The sequence below is a fragment of the Corapipo altera genome, unplaced genomic scaffold, assembly GCF_003945725.1.
Source record: "Corapipo altera isolate COAL_440 unplaced genomic scaffold, ASM394572v1 126, whole genome shotgun sequence".
NCBI lineage: Eukaryota > Metazoa > Chordata > Aves > Passeriformes > Pipridae > Corapipo > Corapipo altera.
This window is the reverse complement of record NW_020884937.1, coordinates 2002999-2030827: the sequence shown is the minus strand read 5'-3', so window position 1 is coordinate 2030827 and position 27829 is coordinate 2002999. Positions and strand designations below refer to the sequence as shown.

The 27829-nt window shown below is 39.9% G+C and overlaps 1 protein-coding gene across 1 annotated transcript in view; it reads left to right on the top strand.

Moving 5' to 3' along the window:
- Positions 1-17464, top strand: part of LOC113955298 (vasoactive intestinal polypeptide receptor 1-like) — a 30151-nt gene extending 12687 nt beyond the window's left edge. Inside the window, exons 3-13 of the mRNA XM_027660616.1 lie at positions 1320-1427; positions 2122-2231; positions 5775-5872; positions 7369-7501; positions 7897-8050; positions 9772-9832; positions 10749-10818; positions 11491-11582; positions 12110-12239; positions 13103-13144; positions 15656-17464. Of these exons, the coding sequence (XP_027516417.1) occupies positions 1320-1427; positions 2122-2231; positions 5775-5872; positions 7369-7501; positions 7897-8050; positions 9772-9832; positions 10749-10818; positions 11491-11582; positions 12110-12239; positions 13103-13144; positions 15656-15844 (1187 nt within the window). The 3' untranslated portion in view covers positions 15845-17464. The remainder of the gene's footprint in view (positions 1-1319; positions 1428-2121; positions 2232-5774; positions 5873-7368; positions 7502-7896; positions 8051-9771; positions 9833-10748; positions 10819-11490; positions 11583-12109; positions 12240-13102; positions 13145-15655) is intronic.
- The last annotated feature ends 10365 nt before the right edge of the window (positions 17465-27829 follow it).

Sequence of the window (27829 nt, the reverse complement as noted above, 5' to 3'; positions counted from 1 at the left end):
TGACATTACCTGGCTTTAATAATTCAAAAATTAGCAGCCTAGCTTAGGGTGTAATCATCAGCCAGACCCAGGTATTTGCAGCCAGGGATTCATCCTGCCCTCAGAAAGAGGCCTCCAATATTTGGGATGAATCACGGGCTGGAAGTCGCTGTCTCTTTCCACTGATTACGAAGGGAACAGAGCTGAGATCAGCTGACATATTTTAGGCAATTAAAATCATAGTTAATGAATCAGGACCTCTATTTTGCCATCTGGCAAATCGGGGATAGCAGGAGTTGTATCCTTCCAAGGGTCATGTGAGGACAATGGTGTGGGAGATTCTCAGGACTCTCCTTTGGGAAGCCAGAGAGCAGCTCAACTCAGCTACAGGTAAGTGATATTTCTTCCACATTTCAGCTCCTCACAATTTTAGCTTTGCCTTATCATCCCCCCCAGAGGAAGCAGAAAAGAGTCATGAAAGAAAATAACACCTCCCAGCCCAGACTCCTGCACTGCTTTATATCCACCTTATGACCACCTGGGGGTTAGTTGGGGTTGCAGAATGTTGGGTTTTTTTATTTGTTCAGGTACATTTACATGCTGGTGATTTTTCTGTGCTGCCCCCACACCTACTCACCAACAGCTGGAAGTGTCAATGTGGTGCATCTGTGACAAACCTGGGATTAACCAAAACTTCTGAGAAAACCCTTTTCAATGGACTCATAGCCAGCAGCATTCCCTGTGTCATCAACCAGCAGCCTCTGGTTTAGGGAACCTCATGGATGCCCCTATTCCCAGAGATGGGATGAATCTTATCCTTATTGAAATCCATTGCAAAAATACCATTGATTTCCTAATACTGGACCTTCATCCTTATTTTCTTCAAGCCAGGAAAAACTGGTAGAGTTTTAGCAGGAAATCAAAGGATTAAGGTTGAACTTCTAAGTCTGATTTTTTCAGTCAGATTCTGGAACCAGTGATGAGAAATCTCAAGTGCTAATAATTATTCAATATTTTAATTTTGGTGACTTTTGTTTTGACAATAGCAAGAGTTCCAAGTGATTTGACTTTCAGATTGTGTCTGCTTGAATTTCAGGTACATTCTCTCATGAGATAAGGTGGAGGAATGTCCAGCTGGAATGCCAAGTGCATGTGTGATTAAGGATGCATCCAAAGAGAGAGGAAAACCATTCCCTCCTTCCCTTCAGAGCTGCATACCCTGTTGTGGCTCTTCTTGCATGTGAATTAGTGGGAAAGCCACAGAAAAACTCATTATGGAAGATCAACTGTGTGATGTTCTCTGTGTTTCTCTTTATTTAGAAGCACTTTTTTTCTTACAGGATGTGCCAGAGATTGGGATGGTTTAACCTGCTGGCCCAGAGCCACTTTTGGGGAAGTGGTGAAAATTCCCTGTCCACGATTTTTCGAAGAATTCACCAATACCCATGGCAAGACTTTTTGTGCCTACATTTTTCTTTAATTATTGTATTTTAAATAAATTCTAATAGTTGAAGATTCCTGCATATTTTCCTGATTCCCAATGCTATCATACAGTAACTATCCAGATACACATGTGGTCAATATTGCTTTGCATTATGCTATACTGAATTTTCTCATTTCTTTCAGGGTCTAAAAGTGATGGATGATTGCACTATGTTACTAACTTTGTAAAGGCATATGTTGTAGAATCACTGATTTATAAACTCATAAAATAATTAATATTAGAATGGATCTATTGAGGTCATCTGGTCCATTCTTTCAGTCAGAGCAGGGCCAAGTTTAAAACTTTTATCTGATTTCCAATAGAGATCAGGTGGCTCAGGGCTTTGTCCACAATCTCCAAATATGTTGTAAATGTGTAATTTGATTTCCTCCATGTAAGGATTGAATTTACAGAATTGATTTCCCATATGAAATGCTCAAGTCCCACTGCATCTTGAAACTAATTTCCAAATTTTCAAATGATATGTAGAATATTGTAACCCTACAGCTTAACTTGCTGGACACATCTAGACCTGTAAGTTTTTGACTTAAGGATCAAAGTAAAAATAAGAAGTTGTTGTTGCTCATCCAAACCTAAAGAACAGCAGCAGCACCACCACCCTCCCCTAATTAATTCTCTGCTCTCTTTTCCCCTGAAAGGTTTCCTCCAGAGGAATTGCACACAGGAGGCACATTGGTCAGAACCATTCCCACCATACACTGTTGCCTGTGGGTTTGATGAAGGTTCCAGTAAAGGACCTGAGGATCAGGTGAGTGTTTGATTTCCAGAGCATCCTTTCCTGAGAGTGCTGAGTAGCTCCATGCATCTGACTCCTGTCAGAACCCAGTAATTACCCATTTTCAGTGCTAAACTCAAAAATTTTAGGTATATTTAGTGCTCATTTAATAAATTTGGCTTAATAGAAAGCGAGTAACAGGAAATATTTCCCTCTCTGTGTAAATGTCTCCTCTTGTTGTTAATGAGTAAACTCATGATTAGTTTACTTTTCCTACCTAAAAAAGACCTTGGTTCTCTAACAGTGATGATTTTAGTTCTCATCATGCACCCATCTCCCAAGGAAGCCCTACCAAGCTCTCTGCAGGGAATTTTTCAGGGAAAATTCCTTTGTATCACTCCAGTTGATTTTTTCCCCCCAGAGTTTAAGTCAATCAGAAAAAAATTACTCCTTGATTTTCTAGCATGGTGGTCTAGGCACATCTTTGTGAGGGAATTCTGGGATGCCATTGAGCAGAGGACCCTGAGCAAGCAGGTCTAAGGGAAGGTGTCCCTGCCTATGGCAGGTGGGTTAGAATTGGATGATCTTTGAAGGTCCCTTCCAACCCAAACCACTCTATGAAATGATGACTTTTATACTTTCCTTTAGGTGTTCATGGAGCAAGTAGCAAACATCTATTTTTCCTGTCTGATGACCATCACTGGTACTCAGTTAAGCTCCTGCAGAATTTCTTTCACTGCCACATCTTCATATGATTTTAATTCCCATATTCCTCATCACCCTACTTGGCCCCAGGACAGGAATGCCTCACGCTTTGCTGGTCCCTCACTGGTGAACTTCTTCTGCCTGAAGCTAATTAATTAATTAACAGAGAGGTTGCCTCTGCCTTGGAGTTCTGAAATTTGATAAATGGGACAGTTCCAGCAAGAGAGAACAGGGATGTCTCCATCCTCTCCTTTCAGTCTGCATTGAACAAGGCTCCTCTTGCACATTCCAAAAAAGTAGGATTATGTACATCCACGCAAGTGTTTGCAATAGGTATTGAAAAACCCAAGTTAGCAAACCAGATAAATAGTTCTGGGTAAAAATTTCAAGATGCTTTTTTAAGAATCCAAATCAATATTTTTATACGTGGCTTTTGAGCTTTGGAATCCCCGGGACTTATTTTTTCAGGAAACTGTAAAAAGGTATTGTGTACACAGCTGTATTATAAGGGTCAAAAAGGTATATCAAATTACAAAAAAAGATGGAACAAACCAGAAAACACAGTGGTTTATTTGTAGATGGTTTGAAAATACGGCAAGAGCTTCAATTCACCAAATAAATATTTTCTTAATGTAATTTATTAATGCATTTTATTAATACAGCTGGTTTTTTAGTGTTTCACTCACAAAAAGTCATGTAAACAGGTCAGAAAAAAGCCATTCATCACTAACCAAAGCAAGATACAGAAAAGTAGACAGAGTTGTCATCACTAACACTGAGTATTATCTGGAATTAACTAGGCACACGAGCTCAAGCACAAACTAGTTCAGATATCTGAATTTTTGGGAAGTGTAGACAAAATTTGCATCATATAATAATAATAATTTGACCAGGTGAACTTAGAACCGTAGAATGACTGTAACCAATGGTAAAAATATCTGGAGCTCAATCCCCCATCTATAAATTAAGAATATTCTTACCTCTTTGCACTTTAGGGAAGCCGGAAAGATAAATGTTTAAAAAAAAAACTTAAATAAACGCTTAAAAAATCTCATAGAAAGTTGTTGGAAACCATGTAAACAGTTCAGAAAAAAAGCCATTTATCACAAGCCAAAGCAAGACACAGAAAGGTGAGGAGGGTTGTCATCACTAACACTCTGGGTGTTGTCTGGAGTTAACTATTTTGTTCTCCAGGTACAGAGGCTTGAGCACAAACTAGTTCAGATCTAAATCTTTGGGAAGTGTAGACACAATTTGCTTCAGAAATTTGGCTCCATGAACTTAGAACCTAAAATGGCTATGACAGGCAGTAAAGATATTTGGAGCTCAATCCCCCACCCATAAATTAGGAATATTTGTAATTCTTTGCCCTTTAGGGAAGATAGAAAGATAAATGTTTTTAAAAAAAAACCACATAAATAAATGCTTAAAAAACATCTGGGAAGATGGTGGAAACCACGTAAACAGTTCAGAAGGGATGTAAGATTCAGAAGGGGATATATTCTGGAGCACAGTTCTCCAGCCCTGGGACCAGCTGCCCACCCACAGAATTTAGGCTTCCCTCAAGCAGTCCCTGGATCATACTAAACCAGGCTTAGTTTGTGGCTGGCCTAGGCCAAAATCCAGCAAGGAACATTTCAACAGCATGGAAGACTTCAATTTCAGAGGCCCTGGTTGTGTTAAGTTTGTTATTCCAGTCAAATCTCCCAGGTTTGACTAGAAAAGAAAGATAAGATCAGCAATCTCTGATGCATTGCAAACATAGGGAAGTAACAAGAATCCCAATTATATTCCAAGAGAACCACTTGCTTTGTATTTTGTATGTGCAGTGAAGACTTGTGATGTCCTCTGCATAATATTGGGGTTTTTGTCTATCCTACAAAAACTGATAAAATGAATTGAAATACTTCATTATTCAGTTGAAGAACCTGTTTTCCCATTTTCTTCTGTGTTTTGAAAATACTGTATAAAAGATTAGGACTGTATCAGAAACACTAGATTGATTCCTATCTTGTCAGGATCACATGATTTATTTATGACTCTACTTAAAATTGCTAATCACTTGTCTCAGCCTAGAATTGCAGCCTTTTGGACAAACAGATTTTGGATCAATTAGAGAACAAAGTGCCCATTGCATTTGTATGGGGGAAATTTGCCTGGATTCAGAGAATTTAGTTTCTTGGATTTTAAATAATTAGGTGATTTTGTAGTCAGAATAAAATTTGCATAGTTAAAGCCATGTAAATATTCTTCATTTTTCTCACTACACTGGGTGTTTAATTTGAAAAGAAATGAACTATGAAGAGTTTATAGTGTTACAGTTTATAGCAATAGAATGAACTGTTTGTCCAAAGCATTGACTGCAGGTGATTTTCTTGGCTTTAACTTTCTCACCTCCACAATATGATGGAGTTGTTTCTCAGTGTTTCAGTTCCCTCACCTACAAATTGCCAAGTTTTATTTCTCTTTCAACCATAGCTCTTTATGAAAATCAATGTTTATTGAGTCTGGCTCAGGTCTGAAGTGACAGATTCACAAATCACCCACCAGGAGGTTTCAGTGCCCCAGACTCTTTAGGAACCAACAGGAGAAAATGCAGTTACTTAGAAAAAAAAAGTTAAAAAATTTCCCTGTAAGACATGGTCGAAGGGGTCAGATGAGCCTGTGGGCTGTGAAACCTCTCTCCTGTGTAAGTTTTAGTAGGATTTAAAGGAAAACATGTTTGTGATGGAGGGAAAAACCTGAAGCAGATCTCAAGCACAGGGGTGGTGGCACTGACCAGTGAGGGAAAATGTGTCCTGGTGAAATAAGCACCCACAGCATTCATCCTCCAGAATCCCCTGCATCAGACTGTGTCTCTTTTCCCCCCAGAAATCCTATTATTCTGCATTTTGGCGTGTCTACACCGCTGGCTATGCAGCATCAGTGACTTCACTCGTTACAGCTCTAATTGTCTTTGCTGCCTTCAGGTAAATATAAATGGGCTCTTTTTCAGGATGTCTTAAGATAGTCTTGTCTTAATTTCTATCAGATCCTCTGTGGTTTTGTTTTGTGTGTTTTTTTAATTATTATTTTCTAGTCATTCTAAGACATAACACTGTTGATGGTGATGGGTCTTTCTCTATTTGTGCTGTAATATTTCCCTGCACATGTTAAAAAATCCAAGCTACCTGGGCAGTCTGATTTAGTCTCTTTAATGCCACCATACAGTGGAAGTGCCCAAACTTACATCACTATTAGTATAAGAAAACAATTCCTTCAGCATATGGCAGAACATACCCTGCAGAAACATTGTCTCATGGCCCTGAACCAGAGGTGATTCTAAACTGTTCATTCCCTCTGTGAAAGGTTTCCAGAGCTGAGAGCTACAGGAAGAGGTTTAAATAAATTTAGGTGCTACATCTGACTACGTCAGATATCAGGAGATGGGTTTGATTGGTTCCAGTGCTCTTGGACAAGAGTTAAAGCCACTGTGCAGACAGGAGGGCAGAGCACAGAAGCAGCTTCCTAACTGGGGTGGGTTGGCATTCTCAAGGTCACATCCCAGGACCGTGAGGTTGATATGCCCAAGCCTTGATGGAGATTCCATCAGCTCAAGGTAGAAGTGTGGTCAGGGCAACCCAGGGAAATAGAATCATGGGATCATTTAGGTTGGAAAAGATGTTCGGGATCCTCAAGTCCGGCCATTAACCCAACACTGCCAAGGCCACCACTAAACCACGTCCCCAGGTGCCACATCTACATGTGCTTTAAATACCCACAGGGGTGGTGACTCAACCACTTCCCTGGGCAGCCTGTGCCAGTGCTTGACAATCCTTTCCATAATGAAAATTTTCCTACTATCCAATCTAAACCTCCTCTGGCACAGCTTGGGGCCTTTTCCTCTTGTCCTGTCCTTGTTACTCTGGAGAAGAGCCTGATACCCACTTGGCTACAACCTCCTTTCAGGAAGCTGTAGAGAGTGAGAAGGTCCCCCTTGAGCCTTCTTTTCTCCAGGCTGAGCCCCCCCAGCTCCCTCAGCAGCTCCTCATCAAACTAATGTAGTTTAGGGCAAGGCAACCCCTTCTCTGGCAGCCACCTCACAAGGTGTGACTGAAACCCATTCAACCTTCTCTCCTCTCTGACCAGAAAGGGGTTGAGGAACTTGCTGAGCCTCTTGGAAGCTGGTTCAACAAAAAGTTATTTAGAGTAATTAAAAGGCATTATTGTAATACAGCCCAAGAGTCCCACAGTTACTCTCTGCTTCTGGCATCTCCTCTAAATGTGTGGTGATTCAAGGACAATTATACTGGAATTTTTTATTACCTTAAACAGACAACAACTGCTCTGTTCCCTCCTGTCTGTCTCCCTCTCAGACAGTGACAGGTCATTTGTTTGCTTCAGGAGGTGTTGGCAGTTTGAGTTTTGCTGAGACCATGAGCAATTTCTGTTGAAGGATAATTTTTGTTTTCTCTTTCCATGTCAGAAAATTCCACTGTACACGGAATTACATCCACATGCATCTGTTTGTCTCCTTTATCTTGAGAGCAATTGCTGTTTTCACCAAAGATGCTGTTTTGTTTGCAGATGAAACTATGGACCACTGCCTAATGTCAACGGTACTGAACGTCCCCTCTCTTTCATCCTCGAGTTAACATTCAATTCTTGGGATTCCTAAGTCCCATTTCTCTTTAGTTTGCTAGAACTGAAATCTTAAAGCAAACAACACAAAGACCAAGTGCTATGGCTGCACTCAGCTTTGATATCTAAAGTACATGTCTCTAATGAAGCTGTAACAATTTCTGCTGGCAAAGAATTTACTCTGTGAGAGAAACTCAGTATTTCCCTTTCAAAAAACTGAAGTCAATTCAAATTATGGAACCCCAAACCCACTGAAATATTGTTAGAATTTTTTTGTTCTTGTGTGGTTAATATTGAATTTTGCATCTGTTTGGAGAGAAACCAGCCATAATGAGAGTAGATTTAACATATTTTTCTCCCCCTGCCCTTCCAGGTTGCCTGTAAGGCTGCTGTGGCATTTTTCCAGTTCAGTATTTTGGCCAATTTCTTCTGGCTTCTCATTGAAGGGATTTACCTGCAAACCCTGCTCCTGCTGACCTTTGTTTCCAACAAGCAGTTCGTGTGGTGGTTCATACTCACTGGCTGGGGTCAGTACTCCTTCCCTCTCTGTGTTATCTACCATCTCTCTTTACTGTCAGAAATAAATAAAATATGTGTTTTGAGACAAAATGTGCCTGTCAGAGGTGCCACCATTCTGAGGAGAGTTGCCCATTTATTCAGTACTGTTATATGAAAACCACACATCATTGTATTGCCTTTCTTATTTATTTATCTTATTGGTTATTTACACCACTCACCACGGTGGTGATTAATCCAGTCCTCAAGATGATGACTAATTTGTCTGGAGAACATCCTAGAAACACTTTGTCTTCCTCCACTGACTAAAGAAGTTTGGGTGACTAACTTAAAGTTGGCATTTTGCTTTTAGGAAACAGAACCTGAGGGATTAATCTTAGATCACGTGAGTTCAGGCCTAGGAATCAAACAATTCTTCTCTTTTAAGATAACTCCTGGCTTTAAGAAATTCTTTGAGGTTTTACAGCAATTAAAATTTTCTCTGATTGTCAGAACAGGAATGTGTAAGACCTAAAATTTCTTTCACTGGAGAGAGTTGTTTTTATGACTCTCATATATTCCTGTGCCTCACCTTGGCTATTTTAAAAAAGAGGCACCCAAATGAAGGAGTTACAATGAAATTGTTTTGCCTTAGCAGTGAAATCCAAATTATCCTCAAGTAAATATTAATTTATCCTTTATATTGAGGTTCTCAGACTTTATATAGTGTAATCCAATTTTTTTGAGCTGTTCCAAATATGACTGTCTGAAGTTAGACTCTCAGACCTTGATTAATCATGGCTAAATTGAGATAACAAAGGAAACAACTCAATTAATAATGTAGTAATCCTCATTTCCTTCTGGAATAAATGGAAGGAGGGAGACATCTCAGGGGTAACTCAGATCTTAGGTGATATGGATGCAAATATTTCTCTTCATTAATTAAACAGACCACTTGAACTGAACGTGATCCCAGCTTTAAAGGACTTTAGTAAAGGACTAAAATTTAGAAGAACACCTTCTAGGCCTTTTTTAAAGATCTCAGATGGTATTTAGAAAGATGTTACCTTTATTTCTGTCTATTTATCAGTGAAAATGTCACTTGTTTCAGATTAGAGTCCCTTTTTTTCTGCAGCTTTGAAAGTCACTTGGTCTTTGGAAATTCAATTCCACAGAAAGAGAGCAAAAGCAATTTCTACTTTATAGGCCTTCTTAAAACAAAATCAGCCATAAATGTAGAAGGATAGAAGGATAAGCAGTAAAAAGTGGGAATAGAAATCACCAGTTGCTGGCTTTAATTAAGTTTTCATGGAATTCTTATCAGCTGATGGGTCCAGTGTGATTAATAGAGGATAAAAATGTGAATTCTTCCACCTAGTGTACAAAAAGTTGTATGTTGGCCACAATTCACAGGATAAAAGAGCTACAGGTAAATAAGTGGTTACTGCTGCTTCACAAATGCTTGTAATTCATAGGCAAACCTAAAGTAATTCTTAGCATTTATTTCTGAAAATGCAGTTTCACAGCACCCCTTATTCTCCTTTGCTTTTTTAAAATTCCTCTGCCCTTGTACGCCTTTTTTTTCCCCCAAGCTACAAGTCAAGTTCTTTCATAAAGTTATTTAAAATTGTCTGACCCATGATTTGTCCTTTAATGTGCATCCAACCTGCTACTCCATGAACCTGCTTGGAGTAAAGTCTCCACGGGTCACAGTATTCCAAATAATTGTTGTGTTCCATATTGATTTGTTCAGGAGCTCCTGCTGCTGTGCTGTTTGCTTGGGTCCTTACAAGAATCCACCAACAAAATACTGGGTAAGTCAGAGCTTGGAAAAGGGAGATGAGGATATCCTGGTTTTTATGGTATTCTGTTCTGCTGGTGGGGAAAAAAGAGGTATTAAAAAAAAAAAAAAAAAAAAAAAGGAAAAAACCCACATATTCCCAAGTTCTGCTTCTAATCTTTACACTTCATATGGAAACCTGTGAGAAAATAGGTTTAATTCTTCTGATTTTGATGTTTGTATATGGGATAATAAACCCATGGTAACTACTGAAATTTCATTTAGTTCCCTAATGGCCAGACCTGCAATAATTGCATTTTAAGAAAATACATTATTTATATAATTGTATACAATTATAAGAAAATAAAATAAATTATAATCTTTATAAAATTATATATAAGGAAATTATTATATTTTAAGAAATTACTGTTTCTGTTTAAAATCAGCCATATATTGCTAACCCTAATCTTTGCAAATAAGAACCTGCCAAACAAACACATCATGTCTTGTTAATTTGTTTCCATTTAATTATTTTATTTTTTTTCTATTTTAATCTTTTAATCTGAGAGCCAGATATAAACATTGTTTACTAAAAGCTGTCCTGGAGGTGTCCAGGTCATTTCACACAGATAATCAGTTGGAAAAGAGACTGTTTTACACCTTCCTGCTCAGAACTCAACTGAATGATGGAGAGTAGTGAGAAGAGCAGGAAAGAAGCTTGAAAATACAAATTTCTCGATTTTACTTTGGTTCTTCAATCTTTGCTTCTTACAGAATAAATTTCCTTCAAATTGAGTTACATGGAGATTTTAGAGAGGTGTGAGGGTACCAGTGCTATCAGGGACATTTAGGCAGGGATTTAAACTTTCTTTCTCTGTAAAAAAGTGATTTATATGTTGTAAAAGCTCACATGGGACAGATAAAATGACCTGTTTTGTTTGTGGTTTCAGATGTTGGGATGATGATGAAAATGGAGTGGTCTTATGGATCATCAAGGGCCCCATCCTGATAACTGTATTAGTATGTTTGTTTGTTTTTTTTTTTTCATTTTCCCTTGAGTATCTGCATATACATCATTTTACCTGATATATTTTTTAAATATTTTTTTCCTGGTATATTTTTAAAATAATTTTTTCTGGTGTATTTTAAAAATAATTTTATCTGAATTTTTTTTTTTTTTAAATAAGTTCTTAGGATGTAAACTTAAGACAAAGAAATCTCCCTTATCCACCCATTTACACCACCTAAATTTAGGGAGTGAGTAGTATGTCATTCAGGTCTGTATCTCTTATAATCCCTATCCCAAACAATGGTGGGAGCAGAAGGGACTGTTAAAACCATGTAAGACCTGTGAGCTGCTGGTGAGAAAAACAGAGCATTAATATAAATAAAATAATATTATTTATTTATATATATAATATTTACTAATATAAATAAAATATATTATTACTCTGAGCTTGAGATACGTAGATCTACATTAATTCAGCATAATTTTCACCATATTTTATGTATAAATATATGTGGGTGGGAAAAATAATTGCTATTTATAATGCTCTTGATTTGGTCTGAGAACAGATCTGCTCTGGTTTATGGCAGTGCACTTGCTCTGACTGGGGATTTTCAGTTATTTGTGTCAGCTGAAGGTGCCTCCTGGCCAATAATAAATTTACAGGTTTTGCCTTGTCTTTTCAGATTAACTTTATTATATTTATTAATGTGATCAGAATTCTAGTCCATAAACTGAAATCTCAAGAGGGAGGAGGGAGCCATTCGAGCCACTTCGTGTGAGTATTTCTGGGTTTCTTAATATTGACCTGTTCTGATATGAGAAATATTTTATGGGCACGAAATGTTCTCCTCTTCTTCTAACAGAGAGAGAAATTCCCAGGAGAAATAACAACGTCAATGCTCCTGTTCATCCCAAATATCACCTCTCTCTCTTTCTTCAGGGGGAAAAAAGGTGGGGTGGGTTGGGGACGATGAGAAAAGTAAACCAGAAAGTTTTGCAGCTGTGAAAGGACCCAGATTGAAAGTGTAAACACTAAATGTCAGGTAACGAATCCACAAATGGCCACATAGAAAAAGATGCAGATTTCAATTAGATTTCCTTCAAATTCTTAGGCAGTAGCTTGATGTTGATGTTCTGGTAACCAAACCCAGTCCTTGTTTATGAGCCACTTCACAGCTAATGGGGATCTTTCCAGGGATGTAGTTGCCTCCATTGTGAATTAAAATATGCTCCAACATAAAATTCCTATCACTAATTCCATATTTCTAACACTGCTTTGTTTTTTAAACTTTGGTTTTACAGGAGACTTGCTAAATCCACGTTGCTTTTAATCCCCCTCTTTGGAGTGCACTACATCGTATTCGCATTTTTCCCAGAGAGCACTGGGCTGGAAGCTCGTTTTTACATTGAGCTGGGCTTGGGTTCCTTCCAGGTAAGATGGACAAAACATTTAACAATCCTAAGAGGTTTAATCTGTACCACCACACCCTCAGCTTGGTTATTACAGCAGGTTTTGTCAATGTGTCCAAATCCAACACACACATTCCATCTTCCTCCTTCAGCGGCTCTCCTGGTTTTTGTTCCCTTATTATTTGAAATCTCATACTGTTTTTGAATTCTCAGTCAGACTTCATATTAATAAATGCAAAAAAAACCCCACCAAACCAACATCTACCTTTATTGAACAACAATATATTGAATAACAAGAATTAATTGAATAACAAGAGTTTTGTGAAGACCAGTCTGTGGATTAAGGTGAACTGATGGAAAATGATTTCACATATAATAAAAACAAGAGGAATGGAGAAATAAGGAGAATATATAACCACCTTCTCTGCACTTACCCTTTAGGAGTGGTGAATCATGTTAATATTTTATGGTTTGTTTTGCTATACTGCTAATCAGAAGAATATCATGGATTTGAGAGGGTATGGTACACTTTGTAATAACTTTATTCACTACTGTAAATATAGATTAGAAGAAAACACATGTCCCTACTCCTTTATCTGAGGGAGAAGTTGTTTGTAGGATACAATAAACAGCAAATCAGTCCTTACTGTCTCCATACAAGGGCAATAATATACATATAATATCATCAGTACTTTGAGGAATTTAATTCTATTATGAAAATAATAATAGTGCCACATCACCTGACTTTCAATGGAAAAATGGAAAACACTATTTTTTTTGCTGTCTGTCTTACTCAAACTGTGCATGAAACTTTCTGTCTGTCATTGATTCTATGCTTTAAATCCTGAGTATTGGCTTTTTTCCTCCCTGCCCTCCCTGTCCCAGGGTTTTGTTGTCGCTCTTCTCTACTGCTTCTCCAACGCAGAGGTGAGTAACGAGGAAATAAGATCATCAAAACCTTTAAAACCCAGAGACCCCTCTTGCTTTTAATTTCTTTTCCTATTTTCAGACCAGATCAGTGCTTTGATCTGCTGCTGAAAGCCTGACATCCCCAGAGCTTTTCTTTTCCCTTGGAACCTTTGTTGCCTTTATTTGTATTCAGCCAGTTCTGACAGGAGGACACAAACAATCTTTGGAGCTGTGACCCTTCCCAAACTGTTCCCGACTTTCCTGGCAGGGATTTGTCTCCTGTTTTGTGTCTGATGTCTGTCATGATGGTGTTTCCATGGAAAGCTTGTGATGCTCCTTTAAGTTTATTTTCTCCTAGTGAGTTTCTTCTTTTTCTCTTTTCCCCTTTTCCTCTTTTCCCCTTTTCCTTCTATTTCCCCTTTTTTTCTGCCTTTTTCTCTTTTTTTCCCCTCTTTTCCTCTTTTTTCCTTCCCCCCCTTTTCTCCTTTTTTCTCCTTTTTTTCTCCTTTTCTCCCCCTCTTTTCCCCTCTTTTCCCTTTTCTCCCCTTTTCCTCACCTCTTGTCCCTTTTCCCTCCCTTTTTCCCCTTTTTCCCCCTTTCCCCCCTTTTTCCCCCTTTTCCCCCTTTTTCCCCTCTTTTCCCCTTTTTCCCCCTTTTTCCCCCATTTTCCCCCCTTTTCCCCCCTTTTTTTCCCTTTTCCCTCTTTTCCCCCCTTTTCCCCTTTTTTCCCCCTTTTCCCCTTTTTTCCCCCTTTTTCCCCCTTTCCCCCTCTTTTCCCCCCCATTTTCCCTGCTTTTCCCCCCTTTTTTCCCCTCTTTTCCCCCATCTTTCCCCCTCTTTTCCCCCTTTTCCCTCTTTCCCCCCTTTTTTCCTCCTTTCCCCCCCCTTTTTCCCTTTTTCTCCCTTTTTTACTCTTTTTTTCCCCTTTTTCCCCTTTTTCCCTTTTCCCCTTTCCCTTTTCCAGCATGGCCCTGTGCATTCACTAATTTTGCTCAAACCCTTCCTTTCCTGGTTTTATAACACTGTTAGAATTTGGAGAAGTTCCCTGTAGCACATTTTACCTGTTCCTGTCATTTCCAAACCTGATTAAATTTGCTGGCACTTTCCCCAAAAGAGCAGAATGAACCAAAATTGGTGAGAAAATGTAAAAACACATCTCATCCTCAGAAAGGTGTGTAGGGTAAATGAGAGGAATGACCAACTAAGAGTGGCTCCAGTCTCCCCTCTAGATTAGAGTGGACACTTCTTATAGAATCACAGAATCATTAATGTTGGAAAAGCCCTCCAAGATCATCAAGTCCCCCCTGTGCCCAATCCCCACCTTGTCCCCCAGCCCAGAGCACTCAGTGCCATGTTCAGTCTTTCCTTGGACATCTCCAGGAATGGGGACTCCAAACCTCCTGGGCAGCCCCTTCCAATGCCTGACCACCCTTTCCAGGAAGAAATTCCTCCTTGATGTCCAACCTGACCCTCCCCTGGCACAGCTTGAGGTCGATTCTTCTTGTTTTCTACTTGTTTTCTGGGAGAAAAGACTGACCCCCACCTACAGCCTCCTGTCAGGGGGTTGTAGGGAGCAATAAGGTCTGCCCTGAACCTCCTTTTCTCCAGACTGAACACCCCCAGCTCCCTCAGCTGCTCCTCACAGGACTGACTCTCCAGACCCTTCACCAGCTTCATTACCTTTCTCTGGACATGCTCCAGCACCTCACAGGGATGGCTAAAGGTGTAATTAATCCTACCCATGAAAGAACAATGCCTAAAATACATTTGTTACTTAGGAAAACAATTTAGAATGGTCTGAGAGAGGGCCTTCAAGACTGACTATAAATAGAGAATGCTCTCCTTCCCATCTGCCTTCTGTACCCACAGACTCCTTGCCAACAGCATTTAATAGCTTTCATGTTGTATCTCACAACACACAAATTCAGGAGGTGGTAAAAAAGGGATAGGCAGGGTGTGATCTCTGGCCCCAAGATCATATTGGGTTGGCTTGTGTCCATGCTGCTTGGGAAAACTGCTTCTGGAGCAGCTTGGCCACTCGTTCCTACTTGGCAGTGCATCTGTTACAGCTCCCTGCAATCAGAAATAATAATTATTATTTTCTCTGTGTGTGTGTTTCTCCAGTTTTGAGTATCTGTGACAATGTGACAATGTGAGAGACTGTGCTGCTACCAAGAAAGGTGTTATTTCTACAGGATGAAACTCAGGACTGGGATTTATACACAGCAGTGCTGAGGGGCCTTGAGTTTGCTGGGATAGCACTGGAATACTGGATTGGTGGAGGAAGCCTCTCTTTTAATGTGCTTCTACATGTCATCCTCTGAATTTTTGAAATTGGGTCTATTTATTTTCAAAAGTGGATAGGGACACAGTTCAAGTTCTTCTAAAAATGTGTTAAGGATTAATCCTTGTTTTCCTGGTGCCTTTATGACTCTGGGCTAAGTAGTCAGGCTGACATCCATATTTTACCTTCAGTGTCCACTAGGCCTGAATTTTCTGTTTCTTTGTTTTGAACTTCCTTTTCTACAGGTTCAAAGTGAACTGAAGAAACAACTGTGCAAGTGGCAGTATCAGGAATACCTGACCTTCACCCACAAACACGGGACTTTGTCCAGGGAAAACAGTCCTGTCAACTACGTCACTCAGTTGTCACTGCTGGAAAAAATCAGCCCAAAAAGGAAAATATCTGGGTACCACAATGGTGTAACTACTGTCTGAGGCTTTCTAGCTGTGGCTTTGGGATGTACTGCCTAAGAGATGGCAAACTGGATCCTTTTGGCTTTCCATAGTGTGAATTCTGTAAATTCCTTGTCCTGGACGTGAGTTGCTTTTCTCATCTGGTACAGATTCATATCCCAACCCTGGCTCTCTCCTTAAGTATATAAAGTCCATTTGTTTTGTTGGGAAAAGCCAGGCCTGGGGATAGTTTGAATCAACAGGTTAGCGCTCCAAAAAATAAAAAAAAAAAGAACCCACATTAAGTCTCCTCAGGCCCAGCACGTTTGTCATGTCTTTGTTAGTGTTTCCCAAATTTTCCAATTTTCAAGTGCACTATTCCTAATCTTCATTTGAAAGAGTTATTTTGTGGCCAAGTTTTGCCATAGAAAGAGCTATTTGGTGGCAAAGCTTTGTCATAATAATTACTGGTGTTGTTTTGAGACAGCTTGAGTCAGTTTAGTGGGAATTAAGCACAGAAACTTGCCAAGCACCACCAATGGAACAGCAATCTCCTTAAAAAGGAATCTCAAGGTGTCTCGAGTGCCACAAAAAAACAGGTAGTTACAATATCTGCTTGGTTTTTTCACATTCCATGCCTATTGAAAAGAGATTAAACTAGGTCAGAGGATCCCAAACCCTCTTGTCCACGGGAAAATATGGATCAGCTGAATATTGGGCAGAGTATGGATGAAGAAAGAAATGAGAACAAACTCAATGCAGTGTCCAGCTGGGCTGCCTTGAGCTCAGAATGACTTATAAACCTGGTTTTAGAGCTCAGCTGCTGCTCTTTGTGAGTTGGAACAGACCTGTCACCACAACCCCGAAGATTAGCTGGATCCATCAATGAAACAAACAATTAAACTGTGCTTTTGCTTTTCTGGGGGGACCTGCCTATGAGGACTAAATTGCTGTGATCACTGTGATTGCCTCAGCGTTTCTCAGCTCGTTGTCACTCCACTCGATGATGTTTCAGGGGACAGAATTATCCACACAGCAGTGAGGGCAGTGAGGCAAAGTATGGCCCAGTAAAGCTCAGAACCAATGTCGTCCTTGCATCACTTCTTTGGGTGACCTCCCTCTTTCTTCGGGACTGAGTTGGACTCTACCTCAACCTCTCCAAAAGTAAAGAAAGGTACAGCTACAGCTCCTTTCAAGACAGGACCATTCCCAGGAAAACCTGCATCAGGCTTGGAAGCACTGCTGGAGACCACAGCCATTCACATACATCCTGGATTTCTGTGAACTGGAGCACCAGTTCAGCTTAAAAAAATAATATTCCAGTCCCTCAATTTGCTCTGTTCTTCGTTAATTATTTAGGTCAACAGACATTTGACTCGTGGAAACCTCTTTGTTGGTTTTAGGTGCTTCATTTCTAGTTCTGTTATTAGAGCAGAGATGAATTATCCACATTTCTATAAATATGGTTCAAATGAATTATTTATTAATTAGGCCCATCTGTTCCAATGAATTGTGTGTCTATTCTGTAATTTTGTCTATTCTGATGATCAGAATCCTTATCAGTTTTACTTGTCAAAGTAACCTTTGCTCCTGTGTTGTTTCAATCTGTTGAAAAGCATTGTGATGAGAACACGTTTGTGTGATGTACAGCTATAAAATGCAAGTGATAATTACAGCTTTTGTGAGTTTGGAAATTTAATTTGTGTCACTTTGGATAGTTCATTTGAGACTTTATATAAAAAAAGAAGGTTAATAATCTTGGGATGTGCAAAAGTTTCATGGACAAAGATTTTGTTTGGGCTGTGAAAAGGTTGCTCATCCCTTCGTGAGGACACACCTGGGGGTATGATGATGTGTGTGGGAGTCGGGAATGCTTCAGGGATATCTTCCTTCACAAGGAAGGCAGCAAAAGGTTGTCACAAGCCGGGTTTAGCAGCGCTGCGTGTTCTGTGTGCAGCCACTGCCCTCTCCTGGAGCTGGGAATGCTGCTGGCTTGTTTGGATCTTTGCGATCCAGAAAGCCAAGCAGCGCTCCAAAACACTGCCCCCTGCTCACACCCAACGTGAACCTGAGCTACAGCCTGTCCTGAGAATTAAATTACTAATAAAGGGCAGCTGCAACGGATTAATGAATTATATCAGCCATAAAAAGCTGTTTTCTCTTCCTCTAATCCCCTGGTGTCTTTTACACAGTTTAACTCTTCAACTATTATTTTTTTTATATTCCTTTACAAACTGCATGACAACCTGGAAAGATCAAACCCAGCTGTTTCAGCTTTTTTTGTTTGTTTGTTTGTTTGTTTGTTTGTTTTTGTTTTTGTTTTTGTTTTTTGTTTTTTTTTGGGGGGGGGGGTTCCAGCAAAGACAGGCTGTTAAAGTAACAGAAATTCCTCTCAGAGAGTAGAATCTTAAATCTGATGGTGTCACCTCTTCAGAAAGTTTGATTGTGTGGGCTCCAGACTAAAAGAAATCCTCCCAGCAGGCAGCTTTACCTGCTTTGCCAATGCAGAGCTTCCCCCAGGCTGCCTAATGCACCCAGAGCAAGAATTATTGGAGTGTCTGAGTAGGACTTTTTCAACTGCAGAAAATGCAACTGAATTCAAGGTACTCTGCTCCTTGGTGTGTTGACAGACCTTGTGAATGAGGTTTTCCTCATTTAAACCAGGTGTCTGGTTTTTGGAGCAAAATGCTATAGTGTGGTATTGTGCCTTTAAAACAGTGGGTACTTACAAAGGACTTCTGGAGGGAGCTGAAATACTTTTGGAGGTACCTTTTATTTCTCTGCCTCTTAACTATAAAAAAAAGGAGCCTTAAAAAAATCACTTAGAGTAGATGTGAGTTTTACAAATTAGGCTTTTTCTAGATTCTCTGATCTACATTTGCTGATCTCCATGATTAGTAAGATACTGACTGATGCAGCCCTTCTGCACAGGGTGGAGAGGAGAGATATGTCCTGTGCCTCGTCATCCAGCCTTTAAAAAAGGGGCTGAGGCTGCTTTAGGTCACGGGAAATTCATGTAAAAGTGCATTTCCAGGGATCTGAAGCACAGCAGAAAAGGAAATCCATATATCTGCCCTGTCCCTCCCAAGACCCAACCTGCTCATGGGCCTGAGACCCCCTTTCATCCCAGGTCCTGCCTCAGCAGTGCTGTAGGATGGGGATCTCCAACCCCCCAGCCCTGGTTGTTCCCTGACACATTTCTAACCACAGTTCCAATAAATGAGTATCCATTTCCCCATCAAAGGACAAGGATCCACATATCTGGACTTTGGCTGAACAATGAAGGAGGACAACAGTGGAAAAATGGAGCCTGTGTGGAGATTCACAGATCCACGAGGGACAGGCAAAGACTTATGGTAGCTGAAGCAGAGACCAAAGACAGAAAAAATATCAGAAATAGGTCATCTACTGTGGAGTCCCCTGTTTCAGTAGTGTGAATGTACCTGATATTTTAAAATTAACCTAATGATTAAACTCTTTAGGTTTGACTATAAAAGAAATGAAGCCTTGAAGTATATCAAGAGTTACAGACACTCATCTTTTTTCACCCTTGCCAACTGACAAAGTCTTTGTTTGAGGACAACAGATTTTTTTTCTGCTATTTAGATCCCTTAGAAATAATATTTAGGTCCCCAAAGACCTGTGGATCAAAACTCAGAGGCACAGGTGCTTTCAGTTGCAGTGGAGAGTGTGTTGCCTTTATATTGGTGATATTAGACCCCAGTCGTGTTTGCACTGGTTCAGGGTGGTAAACACATTCCTCATGTAACTCCCCTGGTTGAAGGTGAAGGAAGAGGGTTCATGGCCCATTAAAGGCAAAAACTTCACTCCTGGTTGGTCCAGGACTGATTTTGACCAGCAGAATCCCTGGACTCCTCATGAGGAAGGAAGCAAATTTCAGCCCAAACCACCCCTCCCCCCCCATCCTGTTGCTTCAGGAAAAAAAAAAAAAACACTACCCTGTAACTTCACAGACAAAAAGTTCTCTTTGGTGTAATTTTATATCAGAACAGACTTATACAAAATGATAATACATTTATTGTGTCATCTACAGCAGTATACATGTTAAAAACAATTTCTCAAAACACAAAAAAGGTTAGAAAGCAGCAATTGATATCTGTGTTTCCACCTCATAACAAAGCTGAATAACCCCAAATCCCATTACCAGTTAAACCAGTTTTGACCAAAAAAGGTCAGTATTAGACCCAACAGGCCATAACTTTGTACCTTGACACAGTCAAAAGCCAAAATACAGCTTTCCATCCGATAACTTGGTACTTCTCAGAGCTATAGCAGGTTTGCATTGCCACTAAATTGACAAGTAGAAGGGAAAGAGAATGAACACACCAAATATTTGTTTTTTACAGATTATACTGATACACGAAGGCCTCTTGAGACTTCTCTGCAAGCACAAAGTCCATTGGGAAAGGCATATGCAGAAGCCTAAGGAATTTCAGACACTGAAGAGTGTCAGATCACACAGTGTCATATCACACAGTAATTCTTCACATGGATGAATTCCCCAAAAGAAAGCCAATGGGAAATTGCAATTCGAATCATAAGAAGGTGAAAGACCACGAGGTTCAAAACATTGTTCAAGCTCTGCTGGTGTGTTTTCATACACAAAGTACAATGTGTATTTAGCTGAATTTAGCTCTTTAGTACAGATATACACGGAGCTTAACATCAGAGCATCATTAACTATGACTGCACACTCCAGATCTTCCTAATTTGTCCTTTAAATGCAATTCTGAACTGGTTGCATGTTCCTGACTGCTGAAAGCAGAGGGTAAAATCTTAATTTTTTTTTTTTTTTTTCACTGCATGTGCGCTGTATAATATGGTTTGTTTCTGGACACAGAAGTGCTGGTCATATGGACACAACCTGACACAGGGAAGGAGACTTCCTGAAAACTCTCCTAAGCCTTTATCAGGCATAACACCTCCCTCAGATCTGGCTGCTAATACCCAACAGGAGCCCCTCCCAAAGGCTTTTCAAAGCCATTGTTTCTCAGCATGTGTGAAACAGAAGAGCAGTGAGCAGGCAAAGTTGCCAGGGAAAATCCATCTCCACATCCAGGCTGCCACAGTGTCAACATCTGTCTCCAGTCCAACCATCTCGACCTCCTGGTGGAAAGGAACACTCACAAAGTGTGAATCACCTCCCCTCTGAGTGGACATCAAAAAATACGAGTTTTGATTTTTGTGCTCTGAAATTGCTCTTTTGTCTCTTGTGGCCACAAAGGCAAAGTGGAGAAAGCAGATCAAAGGGAGACACCTCAGCTCTTGATGTCTAAAGTGGAGTGGTGTGGGTATCTCCTTAGCTGACTGCTTGAGGACACAAGACCTTTTCCAGGACTTTAACTGTGGGCCAGACTATCTAATACTGAAGGTGCCAGGTGTTGAAAGGGACACACATCTAATATAGCCCTTGATATTTAACTCCTAAGGAAGAAAACTACTTAAAAACAGGTATTTGGTTCTATTTTTTGCGTTATGTACGTTTTACAGTTGTAGAAAAAAGACTCCAGGAGACACTGCCCTCACAGAGATAATAAAGTTCAATATCTGAGTCTGAAAGTGAATCCCACTCAGGGAGTTTATCTGTTTCCTAGATATCCACACAGAGCTCACAGATACGACCCAGGAACTATAAGAGACTCCAATCCTGTCTGGCAACTGGAGGCCAAGCAGGATCCCACGTGGTGTCCATAAATTCTGCTCTATCTGCTCTTCCCACTTGGCTTGCTTCCCTTCCACATATAACAGTTCTGTGGAGGACACACTCACTGCTCTGCAGTGATTATAAGTATAATATTGATAATATAAGCACACATTTCTCTGGAAGCCCTGCCCACATGGAAAAAACCTCAGAACAAAAGTGAAAGTCTTAATATCATGAAATGACATAATCAAAGCAAGGAGGAAAATCTGAATTTATTGAACTTTCTAGGTCTTTATCTGTGGGAGCCTTTGCATAAAGAAATGTAAGACTGAAGCTCTTCAGGAGCCTCCCAGACATCTATTACCACACACAAAAATGAACTTTTTTTTTTTTAATCCTCTCCCATGAACACTTCAGAAATAGTCTCTGGGCTCTGAGGTCTTCACAGACCACAGGTTAAAAACCTCTGACATAAGCAATTATTTCTGAAACACTATCGAAAAACAATTTCAAATAACAAGACAGATAAAGCCAATTAAATTAAGAGGTTTCCACTTTTATTGCCACTGTTTGCTTATGTCACTCTGGACATTTTTTTTTTCTATGGCACTAAAATTTTCATATCTAATTTTTGTCAGGGCTGGGCTGGACAAATAAAGTTGGATATTTTTATGGTTTGTAGACCAGATTTGGCAGGGATTTAGTAGCAATATCAGACACATGAGCACTGAAACCTCACAAACTGACACAATCAGTGTCTTTTAGGCCATTTGAATGATGATTTCTTGCAGTATTTTGACTGAGTATGTGTCCTATACCTCTGATGGGAAACAGCAGTGATACAGTTTCTCTTGCAAGATCAACTCTGAAAGCAGAAAGGGAAAATATTGGAATTACTTTCCTTTAGACCTATCTGAAAGAAAATTACTCAAAAACCAAATACCATTTATAGGTTTTCAAGAACTGGAAATCTATCTCTTAGTTTTTATTTTTCCCTTTCTTTCTTTTTTTTTTTCCCCCAGGGTTCTTGGCATTCTGCTTCCAGGTAATTTTCCTACTATTCTGTGTGAATTCACATCTGTATTTGATTCCTTACATTGTTTTTGCTGCCCAAATTTGGATTACAGCTGAAACATACGCAGCTAAATAACATGGGTTTTTTTAGTCTTATCTTTCAGCTGTATGATCAAAGACAAACTGCAGACTTTATCTGAAATAAAGCTGTTTATACCTCAGGAAGAGAGGGAGAAACTGGAGGCAAGACTGGTATGAAAAGGAAGCTAAGAGAGCCAGGAATTATTTTGACTTGGAATTCAGAAAAAAAAGGTTTCTAACTGCCAAAAGAGAAAAGTTTTGCAATAACTTTCCAGTGCGAAGAGAAGGTGAGAAAAAGAAAATCCCACTGAATTTGAAAAGGAAAGATAATCAGTTTGGGAGTGGGAATATTATAATATGAAATAATGGCAATTCCATAGCTTCCTTCACATTGAGTAAATATGTTTTGTGTTCTTGCTCAATTTGGTTTTGCTTATTTTCAGTTACTCATTTCTTCTGTCCATAGGATTAGGAAAACACCCCCTGAATCTTTGATATAACCAGAAGCTTTCACGCTATTCAGAAGCAGAACTTCATCCACCATGGACATGAAAATACTATGAAAAGCCACAATTTTGCAAAAATGACGCTGTCAAGGCAAACTATGGCAACTAATCCTTCTGGCCCTGCTGGAATAGGAGCAGATTCTCCCAGGCCAGGTTTCCAGCAGGAGTCTAAGAAATTCTATATTCTGTCCCACTCTGGTCCTCACAGTTCAAGAAAGAGGTGGTCAGACTGGAGAAGGTCCAGAGGAGGACCATGAAGGTGGTCAAAGGGATGGACAATGGGATCAGTGAAGAAAGACTGAAGGAGTTTCTCCCTGGAGAAGAGAAGGCTCAGCAGGAACCTCATCACGCTGTTCCAGTCCCAAAAGGGTGGTTACAAAGAGAGTAAAGTTCTTTCTTCACAAGGATCCACATGAAAAATAGAAGAGGAACAAGTACAAGCTGCACCAGGAGAGGTTTCATTTTGATATAAGAAAAGAATTTTTTAGAGTAAGAACAGCCATTCATGGGAACAACATCCCAGGGATGTGACATTGGTGGTTTCCAAGAGGTGACTGAACAAGGTGCTAAATAACCTCACTAAGCTCCCTTTGTCATGAAGGTTGGACCAGATGGTCATTCAACTTCCAGCCTTGGTTGTTGGTTCCATGAACTGCTCTGCACTCCCTTCTGGAAGGTATCTCCTGTTTGCCATTGATGATGGAGAGAGTCTGGGGAGAGTCACCTTTGCAAATGTGATGTCAAACCACCAGCACAGGCAGGTCATGCCCAATTCTGGTGGTTGTTGGCCTTGCAGTTGCAAGGCACAGTCTTTTAGTTGCAATGAGAGACAGATGCTGAAACGCAGGAGCCAGACACCAAATATAGTGTCTGAATTTAACTTCCAAACTTCACCTCTATTGCATTTTACTCTGGACTCCCCTGCCTTCATCTCTGTCCCTTCTCCCATCACCCTGTTTTAACACCTGGTTTTCAAATGCAAATAATTAACTGATGCAGAGGAACTTGGGTAGTTTTCCTCTATGAAATAAAAATTCCCATAACTAAGCATTTAAGTTTCTTTACCTGGGCTCTGAGTTCCAGATATGCTAAATGGAGGTGAAGGTAAAGGAGGTGAGGTCACCATGCAGCAAAGAAACAAGCCTTGTCCTTTACAATACAGTTTGTGGTGTTCATTTTGGGATGTTAATTGTCCTGTAGTACCAGCACTTCACACTGACAAGTCAATAATCAAACAGTGGTTAGATACAGTAAATAGTCACAAAAGCTGCAGCACAGAAAGTTTTTGTACACTTATGAAAGCAAAATAAGAAAATTAGACAGGAAAAACATTATGGACACGGTAGAAAAAAAATGGCTCAAGGAGCACTGCACACTTGTTTCAATTTTAATTGTGTTTTGTTTTTAAGAGCACAGCCTTTCTTACTCCAAAATATATTTCACAGTGAAAAATCAAACAAAGCACTGTTACACTCAGTTGATATTTACACACACCTGGAAGCAAACCACCTGTGGGATTCTTCCCTCTTAGAACAAATGGGAGCAACAGCCACTGGGAGTGGTGGCCATGCCTGGGCAGCATCTGCAGCTTTACATTCAACAGAGAGGGTTTCTTGAGGGCTAATTTGTGCCAGGGTACCAGAGTCTGGTTGCAATAACTATTTACACCTCAAGCATGATCTTTCTAGCAACACTGAGGAAGTTCAGGTGACCAGGGAAAGCCACATTGCAAAGTGCAGCAACACTTTAGATAAGTCAAATTATGACAGAAGGGGTTTTTTGTATGATATATTGTACATTTAATATGTTGAGAGGCACCTTTTCCTCTAGGAAATTCAGTGCTGGTGAATGGTACCAAAGACTTCAATTTGAGCAAGAAAAAGAGGGTCTGCAACAGCAGAAATTTCCCCTCCACTGCTCTCCAACTTCTCTTGCTCCTGAGCATTGGCTCCAGGAATTAAGGGTCAAGTTTTCATGACTTATTCCACCCTTGGATTCTCTTGCTGAGACCACCAAAAATAAATAGTAACAACAATGTGCTGAAGCCAAATCCCAATCCTAAGTGAAGTGGGTTTGTTCTAACAACAACAACAACAATAACAGTTTTCTGTACTGATTTGAATTTAGCTGAGGGTCTGGTCTCCAGAGTGCAGGATTCAAGGGTGGTTTTGGTGAAGTGGACATTTGCCCACGAGGCACTGGACTGAGATCCACCAGCTAAAATTTCAGAGCACTGTAGGACAGCCATGGAAACAACAAAATCCAGAAATAAACTCAGGAAAAGCTTCAACAACAACACCAAAAATACACAAAAAAATAAAGATCCAAACTCCTTCTTACTCTGGACTGAAACATGGCAAAAAGTCTCCAGCTAGAGGCAGTAGTTCAACATCTTTTATCTCCAAAGTTCTAATTTATTAGTTAGAACTCCTTGAAAACTGGCTACTAGTCTTTCATGCAAAATATAGCTTTTGATATTTTTTTTTTAAATAATACAATCACGGTATTGTCAATATAATGCTTGTGAAAGCCCAAACTGCAGAAAACACAAACCTGATGTTATCCGTTCATTTAACATTAGATTTCAAAAATGCCCAGGCTGCCAAGTGCAGGGGAAACTTTCTCAAACAGCTTTTTGGAAGTATCTAATGAAAGGGGAAGGGCCAATCCGTTGGTTAAAAACACTCGAGTGACTTCTGCAGAGAGCTGGGAAGAGGGGGACAAATTCTGCTCTCAGAGCAGCAAATCAGTGCTGCAGATGTGCAAAAAAAAGGTGTCTGGATCATATAAATTCCACTTAAGAACTTGGAGTATAATGGAAGTGGTTTAAACACTTTACTGGTCCTCTGTGCAAGCGCAGATTTCACATGACAGGGGTGTAACCATCTCGTAAGAGCATGATCCTGTACCCATATAACTCCAATCATTATTTCTATTTCAAATTATTTTTACATTCATTTAAACTGCTACAGTTGAGAGCAGATCATGCCCCATAAAGCACTACATGTGTTGAGGATTATTACCACTAATATTCCTTTCACAACTTTCTGAGGCTTTTTTTTTCCCTCCTTTTAAAAATAAGTAAACTAGGATTATTTTTAAAAACCTTTGCTTAAAATGACATTAAAACTTTTTTTTTTTACTTAACTAACAAAACCAGTGAAATTAAAAGCTCACACTCAGCTGACGCTAAAATTCCAAGTCTTTCCTTTTTTTTTTTTTTTTTAGTTTATGATCATGTCAACTAACACCAAAGAACCAGCCTGAATTTTGAATTTCCTGGTTACTATTAGTTTCAGTTCAAAACTTCACATTTAAAGTGTCATTTCCATTTTTATCTTTAATATATGCACATACACACACATATATATATATATTTTATATATATATATCAGTTCATAAATCCAAAGTGAAGTGAGCATTAGGATGGTCCTCAAAGCCTTTATGCTCTGTATAAAGACTCTTAAGAATTGACATCGTTGACACTGGATTGAAGTAGGTAAGTACCAGTCGTGGCTTCAACTACAAGGCAAAAGTTGAAAGAACATTCTAGTTCCTCCCCCAAAAAAGCAGTAAGACCATTGGTGCCTAAACAAACAGAATGTCCAAAAAGAGACAAAACTGCCAGGTGTGGGAAGTCCTCCAAAGTCCTTAAATTTTCCTTTCATGCCATTCAGTTTAGTTGCTCATTGATCACCAAATGCAGATGATTTTTACCTTCCAGGGTGTTGTGCCAGATCCTTCTTGTGCCTCTGGCAGGGGAGAGTCAACACACAGAAGTCTAAGAGGTTGCAGAGGCACCACGGGCTGTGTGGCAGCACGACCCCAAAACACCAATGCCATGTTTGGCCACAGATGCAGAGGGTCCAAGGTCATCTGCAAGGAAAGACCACCCTGGAACCGACTTTTGCTCTTAAGGTGGGAGGGAAGGGACAGTTATTTTTGTAATTCGAAGAATCCAAATGATCAATCTGTCAATCAATGCCAAAAAAATATAGGTATATCTCGACTGCAGGGCCCTTTTAGAAAATTCACAGCTTAGCTAGAACACAAACAATCTCAGAAGTGTCCCTGGGTACAGAAAAACACAGAGGATCCCATTGCTCTTGCCTCAAGTTCCTGAAATGAGAGGCAGTTTCACATTGGCACAGCTGCTCCTTTAAGTCCACTGGGAATGTCTGACTAAATCCAGCTTAATTTCCTGGAGATCTTCCTGAACAGTTTGGTTAACCCAAGCACAACAGCTCCATCCTAAGACTTAAAAGAGAAACACTGCAGAAATTCACGTGCCAAAAGACAGGGACAGGCTCGGGCATGTTTGACTGGGGGGAAAAAAACACAGGCAAATCCAACCCAAAAAGGAAACCGAGTGGCAAAATGACAACAGTCATGTCCATTCATGGACTGGGATCAGTTTGGCAACCAAGGATCACAACTGCACAGCAACCACTTGTTACTTTGGACGGACACGGATCACTTGCAGATGCTCTGAAATGGGAACAGTTGAGTGGGTGGGTTTGGCCTCTTGTTTGTCTGTTAAACATTCCCCATTAATGGCCTTGAGTACAGTTGGGTATTTACAGTGACTGTTAAAAAGAGATATATACACACATTTCCTTTGCTTTGTCACCTAGACAGGAGAGGAGGGGAGAGGAGAGGAGAGGAGAATGAAGAAAGGAAAGGAAAGGAAAGGAAAGGAAAGGAAAGGAAAGGAAAGGAGAAGGAGAAGGAGAAGGAGAAGGAGAAGGAGAAGGAGAAGGA